This window comes from Haliaeetus albicilla, chromosome 7, assembly GCF_947461875.1.
Source record: "Haliaeetus albicilla chromosome 7, bHalAlb1.1, whole genome shotgun sequence".
NCBI lineage: Eukaryota > Metazoa > Chordata > Aves > Accipitriformes > Accipitridae > Haliaeetus > Haliaeetus albicilla.
In genome coordinates, this window is record NC_091489.1 from 20131556 (window position 1) to 20143702 (window position 12147).

Genomic DNA, 12147 nt, shown 5'->3' on the forward strand with positions numbered 1-12147 from the left:
ACTGAACTTGGTGTACCAGCAGCTTTTTCTGTGCTATGAATGCCTATCTTCAGGCAAAATACATGTGACTGAATTTCAGATATCCTTTTAGCTATTTGTTCTTTCTGAAATCAAGTTCCCTTGTGCTGTGCTAACAAAAATTGAGCCAAGGATAGCTAGCCATAATACATGAGCAGCAATGAGCCTTATATTACAGTTAAAAATAGCATTAATCAGAGCTATACACTGAATTTAAGCCAGTATTAGTCACAGAGATGTTTGTTTTATTCCGCAAGCAACATAAATATTCTTGAGCAATCAGCTAGCCTTGAGAATTTATACACAAAAGACAATGAATGAAATGTTCATAAAGCATTGCAAACTGGCAGGAGTTTTGTCCTTACATGTGAAGACTTCCAGAAAATCCGTAAATGAAAATACAGAGTAGTGGATATTTCTTGGACTCTTGGAGGAGTAAAAGCTATATGTACATGTTTATTAGTAGTAATAATACTCTTCCTATCCTGGCATGAGACTGGCAGGGAGGATTGGCAGAGCCGGCAGCCTCAGGAGGTAGAAGGGTAGGCCAGCCTCACACTTGAAGGAAATATTTTATTGAAGATCTTGAAGACAACTTCAGATGGATGTAAGAGCCGTGACACACATTCTTGCTACTGCTGAACATCTTCCGTACCAGAGCAAACTATAGGATATTTGTTTTATAGTGCATGGGCATTACAGTGAGGGAAGTTGTTGGATTTAACATTTTCTGCGTTGAATGGAAATTGGTTATTGGGGTGGCAGAATCTGGAGGGAAGAAAGAGGCTGTGGATGAGGTTATGCAAAGAAGTTGTCGAAGAACGTAACTTCACTGTGATGGATAATATGTTGTTGGACTGCTGCCATTCACCATGTGAGAGATTTGGTGGGGGGTGTTGCATGTAGCTGCAGGAAATGGGCTATTTGGAAGGAAAATTGCAGTGATCTTCCTGGACAAGAGCTATGAGGATTGAAAGTTTGCAGGGATAATTCATCCTGGAGCAGAAAGGAAGCAAGAGCCTCCAAAGAGTCTTGCAGAGGTAATTGGTAAGAGGCACTGGGAGTGGAATATTTAGGACACAGGGAAGGCAGAGAAGAGAGGGGAGCATTTTGTCTTGTTGCTTGGGTGGGAGTGAGCGCTGCAAGGAGCTGCTGCCGAAAGGTTATTGGAGGGGTTACCTTTTGTGTGAGATTAAAACTGCTAGGGTGGACCTTGCCTCCACTGAAGTCAGTGATGATAATGACTATTTCTACTGATGTTAAGGTGGCCAGGGTCCCACTCATGATCTGAAATAAAAGCAGAAAACTAGGATAGCTTTAAAATCTTTTTGACATCAAATATCTGTGGCCACAGTAGTGATACTTAGGTGTTTACCCAAAAAGATCTCTGCTGAGCATTTTCTAGGAGAAGGGTATCAGTTTTTTCACTGAGGTCTGTGTGAGACTGTCACAAGGAGAAAGGAATTTGGGTGCTTAAGTCTGATTTTCATTACATTGCTGGAATTGGGAGAGGGGGGAGAACAAATACCCTGGCTCTTGGCCTGTTGATGAGACCACTACATAGGCTGTTAAAGGACTTGTTTTCCTTTCTGGTTACATATCACCATTTAAACACACCAGCTTCTACTTTAAAAGGAAAAGAGTGCATGCTCAATTCTACAGTAATTAGGTAATGTTGGTATTATGCTCTGAAGCTGTAAAGTGCTAATTTATGTAAAAGGCAAGTAGTAGTATTATTAGTGCTTGAATATGATATCATCAGGCTGATGCATAAGAACAGCAAAGTGTGAAAAATCACATACATCTGCTGTGCCTTCCTAAAAACAACTTAAACCAAAATTAATCAATTGAAAAAATCAGTGTATCATAATTTTGCAGCACTCACAAAGATATGTCTGATAAGAAAACAGGGTTTATCTTTATGTTTCCAAATAAAGGGCTACAAAACTTGAGTTTTAACTAGTTTTAGGAAATATAAACTATTTTGAACTATTTACATTTACTTTGTTTGCATTTCATTATTTTTCAGGGGCCCAACTGACTTACTGTACATATTTCAGAGCAAAACTTCAAAGGTACTGAAATCGAGTACGTTGCTTCCGAATCCTATGGCCCACAAAACAGCTACTTACACAAGTGGGAACAACAGTCGCTGGTGACAACCAAAATGAAAGGCTGAGGGAAAACAGGAAGTAATCCACATAGAAAGTGTGTAACTAATCTTGAGAGGGACAGCAGCAAGCCTCCTCTGCAGCAAGCATTCAGGAAGGGAGAAGGACAGATAGGCATCTTCTACACTGAGAATGGCCTGTCTGAGCGAGATTAACCCTTGCCACAGAAAACAAAGATAACATATCTGTGTTCCAGAGAAAGACGCTGTGAAGTGCTGGATTGAGATGAGACCCAACTTGAAATATAAAGCCTCAAAATAGAGGTTTGCAGTAAAAAGGGTTACAGGTTCTCAACTAAAGAAATGCAGTGAAAATGTGCTGAAAAGACAGGTCAGACTGGAATGATTCCCAGATCCTTCATACTTGTAAAAGGAAACCATGCTGGAGAAGGTGTATTCGAAATAAGTTGCCTAAAATGCTGGACAAGATAAGGTTTATTGCTTACAAATTCTCCTGAACCCACAGTGTATTCGTAAAGGCCTGGAATGAACGCTGCTGCCATTACCACATGGTACAGACATTATAATTATTTAATTTAGGAGAAAAACATAATCAAATCAAAGGAGAAAATGTAACTGAAACTGCAACTGGCTGCTGACAATGTGTGACACGTGACCAACACCACAGCTGCTTGTAACCCTTTATCATCATGAGAAGGATTACACTACTTCCCCATTTATTTAAATAAAACTCAAAGGGGCAAGGATGCTGGAGAAGCCTTAATGACCACAGTGATTATACTGAAGAACTACTTTCCTACATACAACAATGTTTCGGCACACACTTGTTTGCTGTGCACTGAACCCTTGTAGAGTCCCATGGAAGTCAGTATCTCTTAGGTGATTTAGAAAGATTCTGCTGCATATGATACGGTTAGGTCCAACAAGCATGTCCAAAGTATGTGCTTACCCAAAACTAAATTGACACTCAGTGCAGCAACAGAACATTTCTCTTATATAACCATTATGTTAATTTGACTAACATTTTCTTCATGTCAGAAATATTGGAACTGCAAAGGGAAAATGTGGACTTAATCAATGGAATAATACAATTACATTTTAGATTGGCTATTATTAAATTCCAGGCCAGACACTCACACAGATCAGTGTCTCAAGTGGACTGTTGTGCTGTAAAGATTCGGCCACCTGGAAATCCAGTCCCAAGTACAAACCATTGTTGGATTTAAGTTGTGTCAATTCAATCAGTTAGTGGTTTGAGAAGTTAAGATTTTGTCAACCTTACTCATACTGAGAAGTATCTTACTTCCTGCGCAGCCTCACTGATTTAAAATAGAATATTTGTATGTAGATACGAAAGAGCAGGGTACTGTGTGAAACAATCTGCCTAAAAAATGTGACTGTTAATTATGTGTATAAATGTATCCTGGATTGGGGCCTATATTTGTAATCATAAATCTCTCTTTTTTTGGAGCATTCCAATTCATTCTAATAATAAGCTTCAATTATTCGGTGGACTTCAAATAAATTACTTGTCAACTACCAGTTCAATTAATTACAGAATATATGCAATGAACACTTTAGGTGTAATCATCCAGGTCTAATACATACTTAGAAGTATGTACTCTGCTTTCTAATAATGTTTAATTAAATAAAACATTTCATTCTACCTGAAAATTTTTTAAAAGTCTTTGTTGACCCAAAACAGTAGTACTATTATTTGGCTCAGTCTCCAAACAGAACAAAATTTTGTTCATACAACCTAGCGGGTGACCGCTTATGATCTCTGTGCTCTATTTGAACCTGGTGTCATTTGGTTTACTACAAAAGCTACTACCTCTTTTTCAAAGGTGCCTGAACGTTTTCCTTTTGTTATTTCTGGTTCCCACTGATACCCAAAAGTAGAGGGTAGCGAAAAGGTCCATGTTGGGGTTCTGTGTGACAGAATACAAATGGAATGGTACTCGATTAATGATTTACTTACATGTGCGTTTATTTTTGTATATTTGCATCCTCATGAGCCTCTTCAAGAAGTAATGTTCTTAATAAGTTTTCTCATTTTTACAGAGTTACTTTTTCAAAGAAAATACCTTGCAGTGAAATTACACTTAAGGAAGAACCTTGGTTGCAATCACACAAGCTTGAAGCATTGCGCTGAGAGGGCGTAACAGTAAAACAATGGAGCTTGTCACCCTTCCCAAGGCATTCTCACACGAATAAGACGATGCAGATGAAGGGTGCAAAGCCACATTCATTATTACTGAAATAAAATATACCGGCATGTTACTATCTTGAGCCATCTAAACAAACAGGAAAAGGTGGGTGGGGAGAGAGTAGCACAATTTGCATAGCCTGTGTTCCTGAATTTAGAGCAGCACTTTGATGTGTACATCTTTGGTTCCTTGCACACCAAGGGATGCAAGCACATGAAACCCTCTAACATACCCCCAAATGCTTCAGGAATTCCCATGCTCTGGGTAACTCTTTGCTTTTCATAAAATTTTGTTGCTAACAAATACACTGGTAACCCCCATTCTCAGCAGAGTAACCGCTTCCAATCAGTAGAGAGATGGATTACTTTGTGAAAACTGGCAAAGAAAAAATGAGTCCCGTGCTGACTAATGGAGACAGTGCATGCTGTGTCTCTCTCTGCATTTCCACCAACTCTCCCACACTAGCCAGCTGTGAGGAACACAGTACAGATTTGCTTTGACATCACTCCAGTAATTCCTTGTAACATACGTCACCACTGAAAGAAATCCCCAGTGGGTCATCTCTTCCACGCTCGGGCTGCCTACCTGTATGTCAGGTGCACTACCTCACTGAACAGTGGCCTGCCCCAGGAGAGCAGACTGTTGAAATGGGAGAGCAGGTGCTCAGCTCTGGGGAATGCCTGGCTGGTGTCTGGACCGGCAGAGGAGAGCTGTGATGGCTTAGGAAGCTTGTGCCTGGTATCAAACTAGTTAATCCCATGTTTTCTGCCATAGTCTGGACTTTGGCGCTGTTCAAACAGCCAAATTTGCCAAGGTAATTCCTTACCACCTGGATGCTCGGAGGATCTCATACCCAGACCCATGGCTCATCTTGTGTCCACTCTTCCCTCCACCCCCCAATCACAGAAGAATAATAGGTCTCTCAGTAAAGCAAGTCAGAAAACGGAACTCCCTTCTAGTCAAAAACCCTGTGTCTTCACCCCATAGGCAAAAAAACCCACAAAAACCTCACAAAGGGAATTCCAGGGAAAAAAAAAAGGCATGTTGAGAGACCAAACCAGATTTCTCTGTTTCCTGAGTGCCCATCTGGAACAGACTTGTCATGTTCATTGTTTTTTCCTTGGGGTGGGCAGTGAAACCAGCGGCAGCCATGCAGCTCAGCGCTAGTAAAGCAAAGAGCTGGGGACCTCCTGCGCCACAGTTTCCTTTTCCCTCCCAAGCGCCAGGTGCCCTGGGGAAGGGTGGGATTGAAGGAAGCTGTGAGGAGGTCAAAAGCAAGAGCAGCCAGAAAATCATGGCTTGTCTTCTCAATGGCAGGGCTTAATCATTTCTACAGAAAGGGCATTCCTTCCAGGATATCATTCTAATATAAAATTTCCTACCAGATAACCCTAGCAGATGTCCTGAACTGGGTTTTCCTGACTGCTTTGTGTCAGCGTGGGAGGGAACACATAGAAACTCACCTCCGCAGTGATCTGGGGCAGACAAGTCACGGAGAGTTAGGGATTATATTTTCAGAGTTGCAAAAAAGGACTAGAGATCCAAGTCCCCCTGAAATCCGTTGCCCTGTGTATCTTGTTCCAGTGATACATCCCTGGAACTACAAGTATTCAGCCGGCTTGAACATTTCCAGTAAATACCTGGAAAAACACCATCTGGGATTCTCCTTTTTGATTTTCCTTTCCTTCCTTTCACCACACTCTGCAGACGTTCCAGCCTGGAAGGAGTGAGTGGGGCCGCATCTGCAATCCAGCCTCAGTGCCTGCCTGACCTTCTGATCCAAAATGTTAACACCCAAATGAGGATCCATCTTTTCCCTTCTTGTGTTTGATATTTCTCAGTGATTCCTCCTAGATGGGCACAGCAGTCACATTCTGCTTTCAACTCTATTCGGAGTCTTCGCTGAGGAGCGACTCTGTGAACCCTGCTGCTTTCATTCCCACCCCTGGCCATCTCCAGCATTCTCCCGATGCGCAGTGCCCTGCTTTCTTGTTGTTTGACTGAAGAACCAACTCAGGTATGCAGAAGACTTTGAAGAATATGAGTGAAAAGATTTCTTTAAATACAGTGGCTTAGATCAGGAGAGGCAAACAGATGAGACTCGGGGCTCTCTGCTAGCTCAGTGGTGATGGGCTCATGCTTTGTCCTGCATTCCCCTAGCTGCCTGTCACCAGTCTTCCAGCCATTTCCTGGAAAGCAACCAACTGATTGTGTTCCCGCTTTGCTATGGCCATAAACAATGACAAACTTGGCTCGTCTGGCACCGCTCTGCTGAGCCTTATCTGGACCCCCTTGCAACCCCCGATGAAGAAAGCTCCATCCTGCCTAATTCTTTGTACATGGGCTGTAAATACCTGAAGATATGTTTTGTATGAGTGAGGTGCCATGGAGGCTGTGACTTTGCGACTATTTCTTCTGGCAGTCTCATGCCAACTCTCCATAAGTCACTTTGGCAAGCTGGCAGCTTCCAGCATCTGAAAGCCGAAAATAGGAAAGGGCATTTGCAGGGCTGTGATATGATGTGTGCTTGGCTTTAAAAAGGATCACAAACTTAAGGCAGTGGAGAGCAAAAAGGCATACCAGTATCACCATGGTTATGTGACATTAAACAAACCACTTGTCATGATACACAGCTGACTACTTGCCAAATGGAACAGGATCTTCTTATTATTCATTGTTTTGCCCTGCAAAACCTGCACAACCACAGGAAGGAAAAATCTCCAGAAAGGTACTGTCACTTTTCTGACCATCCCTGGCCATACTAGAGGTCCTGATTCAATGGCAACTCCCAGACGTCCACCTAATCACAAGCATTTGAAGACCAAAAGGTGAAATCTTGGTGGGCACCCTACTTAATTGCTGCAGGAAAAGGAGCTGCAGGATGAGGTCACTTCCTCAAGGTAACTCTGGCACTTGTAAAGCTTCCTGTCCCCTCAGGGCTTCGATTCCATCCCTGCTGTCCCTCACAGCTGGCGTGTCAGCTGGGTGTTCTTCTGGTGTCTTGTACGTGCCCACCCACTGCCACCCGCCCGCATGGGTTTGCTAAGGACTGCACCAGCCATGCTGGGAATTGCCCTTCTCCTCTCATCCGCCCCACCTCGCTGCACCCAGTAACCCAGCTCTGCCTCCATCCCGGGGGAGATGAGGTGGAGCTAACCCTCCTTTTGGTTTCACCTTCATAGTTCACTGCAGCCAGGTAAGGGCCCACCCAAAAGGGGGCAAGGGGGCTGCCACATGGACAGCATCCCATTTGCCCTCACCTGTGCCTCCCCAGGGAGGACCTCCTGCACCGCCGTGTCCTTGTGGAGTGCATGGAGGAGCAGGAACCCCATCTCAGCCTACATGATGGCCACTTTGACCTCAAAAGAGGAGCACACAATTCCTTCTGTCCGGGGAGGGTATCCTGCCTACCGCTGCCCCCTCGGCGTGCCTGTGGGCAGCTGAAAGGGGGAAAGCTGAGAGGGGGAGCAGAAATCCAGGTGAAGGCACTGTTGAAAATAGGCCACCATCCAGCGATTCCCAGCTACTTCAGCACGGCTGCCCATGATCTGGAGCAGGAGGCAGCAGCGCTGGTCTCGGGGAGGGGGGGGGGCGGGGGGGTGCACACGCGTGGCCCTGCCGGGGCGGTGCTGCAAGGCAGGGTGCTGCCGGCCACGGGGGACTGATAGGGGACCTGCCCCGCCACGGCAGTCACTTTTGCAAAGCGTGGACCCACCCGCGCGCCGCATGTTCTGTCCTTCTTTGCCATTCCAAGAAAAACAATCCTAAATAACGCTAATAAAGCCCACCAAGCCGGCCAAGGGCAAGAGTGGGTGGGCACTCGCCCTGCACACCGCGGGTGGCTGTGGGGCAAACACGAGGGATGGAAGGAGGGGGGCGAGGGGGAGAGTGTGCCGGCACCCCCACACACACCTCCCGCATGCAGCGCCCGTGTCTGTGGAAAAAGGTGGATCTCGGATCTCGCCTCCGGGAGAGGGGCCGGCCCCGGGGGCGCCCACGCGGGTCCGGGGGACTCACGCCGGCGGGGCCGGGCACCTGCACCGCGGCGGGACCGGGGGGTCGGGACCTCGCCCTGCCCGGGCAGCGCTGCCGGCGCGCCCAGCGCCCACCCCCCCCGCCCCGCGTGTCCGCGGCCGCCGCGCTGCAGCGACACGAGCGGACGGGGCGCGAGGGAGCCCGGCGATGCCCGGGCGCGGGGCCGGCCGGGGCCGTGGGCGGCGGGCGGCTCCCTCCGCCGTGGCCGCTCCGGAGGCGGGTGAGCGGCGGCGGGGTGCGCGGGGGGCCGCTCGCTCCCTGCCGCCCCGCCGCGGAGCCCCGCTTTGTTCCCGGGGGAGGCGCGGAGCGGGGCGCGGGCGACCCACGGACACACGTGTCGCCCAGCCGGGGGGAGCGGGGTGCCTGGATGCCTTGCAGATCCGCCTGGCCCCTTCCCGCGTGTCTCCCTCCGCGCGTGTGCCCCTGTGCGTGTGCGCGCTGGGTGTTGGGTGGGTTTTTTTTTCCCCCTTTCTTTTTTTTTTTTTTTTTTTTTTTTTTTTCCCCTCGCTTGCTCCAGGTTTTACTTCTGGTTGCCTGTAAGGGTTTTGCTCCTCCCTTCTGAAATCCTATATTAGCTGTGGCCAAAGCTGGGTAAGAAACACAGCTCATTGTTGGCAAGTGCCGATGAGCCTCGCAGAGGAGTGAAAAACAGCTCCGGGGCTGCGGCAGCGATCACAGCACCGTCACGTAAGCGCCGAGGAGAGAGCCGGGGAAGCCCTCTCTATGCTGGGTGACTTTTACTGACTGATTTCACCGCCACCTTTGAAGCAGAAGAAGAAAGAAGCCGGGAGGTGAGTGCGGCGGTTCTCGTAGCTGGTGCCGGGTGTCCCTTTTGTGTGCAACAGGAAAAACGGGACTGTCGAAACACGCGAGGAAAGGTGTTCCTCAGCTGCCTGGCTTTACCTCCTCAGGCGCGCATTCCTGTATTTTTGCCGAAATAATTGGGACTCAATTCCAAAAGTTGCTGACAGCGGCTAGGTGGGACTTCCCAATTCTTTGCTCGTTCCCCGCAAGTTAGCGAGAGCGCCGTGGAAATCCGCTGCCTTCCCTGGCGAAGCCGGGGGGCTCGGCGCCTTCGGAACGTGCGGGGAGGAGGCGGCTGTTGCCGTATGCAACACTTTCCGCTGATAGGTATGCACAAGTTGGAGCGGGGAGGCGTGCGTGTTGCTCGCCGGATTAGCGGAGGGGACTGGGATTTTCGTACCGCAGGCTCCGCTTATATTTTCCCCTTTGTACTCCACGGCGGAGCCGCGGTAGGAGATTCGGGGTCGGTTTCTCCGCCCGCCTCCCTCCCTGCCTCCCTCCCCCCGGGAAAGAGAGGACGGCGGGACCGGCGAAGTCGTTCCTGCCAGGGCCGGGCAGATGCAGCCGGTCCGGGCGAGGGCGGCTGGGTGTCCGAGGGCGCCTTTTCCTAACGTATTCCCACGCTAACTTTCCAGGTGGGCGATGGCAGACCACATGATGGCCATGAACCACGGGCGATTCCCCGACGGCTCCGGCGGGCTCCACCACCACCCCGCGCATCGGATGGGCATGGGGCAGTTTCCCACCCCGCACCACCACCACCAGCAGCAGCAGCCGCCGCAGCAGCACGCCTTCAGCGCCCTGATGGGCGACCATATACATTACGGAGCCGGGAATATGAACGCGAGCGGCGGGGTGAGGCACGCCATGGGGCCGGCGAGCGTGAGCGGAGGGCACCCGGCCGGCAGCATGCCGCCCCCCGCCCGCTTCAGCGGCTCCCAGTTCATGGCCCCCCCCGTCGCCAGCCCGGGAGGGCAGCTGAGCGCCAGCATGCAGCTCCAGAAGCTGAACAACCAGTACTTCAGCCACCACCCCTACCCCCACAGCCACTACATGCCGGACTTGCACCCCGGCAGCCACCCGCTGAACGGCAGCAGCCAGCAGCATTTCAGGGACTGCAACCCCAAGCACGGCGGCGGCGGCGGCGGCGGCGGCAGCGGCTTGCCGCCCGCCGTCCCCCACGTCCCCGCGGCAATGCTGCCGCCCAATGTCATAGACACTGACTTCATCGACGAGGAGGTCCTCATGTCCTTAGTCATCGAAATGGGGCTGGATCGCATCAAGGAGCTTCCCGAGCTGTGGTTGGGACAGAACGAGTTTGACTTCATGACAGACTTCGTTTGCAAACAGCAGCCCAGCAGGGTGAGCTGCTGATTCATTTAAAACAAACAAAGGACTTTCTATCGGTGCGAATGAAAACATTCCCCTAGACACGGTGTCTCACTTTTCAGGGCTTGAAAAGGTGAGAATCTGGAAAGCAGAGTCAACTATGCGCTTGTATAAATTCTTTTTTTTTTTTTCTTTCTCCTTAAATCGCTGCCACTTTTTTGTAGCTTTGACATTCACGTCCCCTCCCGTAGTAATAATTTCTAGCGAACTCTGCCTTTTTATGTTGGTCCCCCCCTTCCCTCCTCGCTCGTTTCATTTCCTCGCAGTAACGTGCCCATAATTCCCACAGTGCTGAACTGTTAGATATTAATCTTGGCAAATTGCTTAATCTTGTGGATTTTGTAAACGATAATTTCCAATGACTTGAACTGCATTCAAATTTTGAGTGAACAGGGAAAAAAAAAATTGCATTAGTTGGTTGCATGAACTTTGAAGGGCAGATACTACTGCACAAATGCTGCCATCTTGCTTAATTTTTAACTATGCATTGCAGTGCAGACTAATAGGTTTTTTTTTTTTTCCTTGAATACGCTAAACTGGAAGCTTAACAGATGTGGGCCAAACCTTTCCAGATCAGGAAAAGTAATACTGTTACTTAAGTCTGCTACCCATTCCCCCTCCCCCATATGTACAGACAATAATATGGTGTGGATGGAATGTTGACTAGTGGCAAACATTTCACAGATTTTTTTTTTTTATTTTGTTTCTGTCTTCAGCATTTTGACACTGTGCTAATATAGTTTATTCAGTACATGAAAAGATACTACTGTGTTGAAAGCTTTTCAGGAAATTTTGACAGTATTTTTGTACAAAACATTTTTTTGAGAAAATATTGTTAATTTATTCTATTTTAATTTGCCAATGTCAATAAAAAGTTAAGAAATGCTTTAGTTTTTCTAGAAGTCATTTACCAGTATTTTTCTTCAAAACTCTTCCCCACTGTCCCTGGTAAGTAGAACATCTATCTGTGCAACCGTGTTGGTGTGCAAAAAGACATTCCAAAATAGAAAGTACACTACACCCATATATATGTCATGGTGAACTCGGTAGGTAAGCGGGATTTGAACATACTTACAGCATACAGCCTCATACGTAACATTGTAATATGCCTGTCAGTGTGGTTTTATGAAAAATAAAGTTGCCGAGGCGCAACTTTTTTGTGACTTGCCAACATACTTGCTTTAAATGTAGTTGTCCAGAGTTATGATGCATAAAGTATTTATTATATTTATCTATTAAACTTGTAATTTTATAAATCTGCTTTCATTTATATAGTAGACTTTGTTCTTTTGTACATTTATTATCTCTCCCGGAAGAGCTATGTAAAAAGACCGAGAGCTTAACGTGCAAGTATTTGTAACTTGGGAAGGGAGGGTGGTGGTGGGTGTCGGCCCGGCCCGGCCCGGCCCTCTCACCTCACAGGGTTTTAACGCAGGAGATTGCTGCATCAATCCAGATCTGCGTCGCACCAGAACCGATAGTGTTTCATTTCCAGTGACTTAGGAGAAGGGGCATATACCCTTAAAATATTCCTCCGTGGGACATCTCTGACCCCTCTCT

The 12147-nt window shown here is 47.8% G+C and overlaps 1 protein-coding gene across 1 annotated transcript; it reads left to right on the forward strand.

Annotated features, from left to right (window-relative positions):
* The first annotated feature begins 8546 nt into the window (after nt 1-8546).
* CITED2 (Cbp/p300 interacting transactivator with Glu/Asp rich carboxy-terminal domain 2) lies at nt 8547-11857 on the forward strand. Its single transcript, XM_069787168.1, has 2 exons — nt 8547-9185; nt 9834-11857. Exon 2 carries the CDS (start codon nt 9841-9843, stop codon nt 10570-10572), a length of 732 nt encoding a protein of 243 aa, XP_069643269.1. The 5' UTR covers nt 8547-9185; nt 9834-9840; the 3' UTR covers nt 10573-11857.
* Nucleotides 11858-12147: the final 290 nt, after the last annotated feature.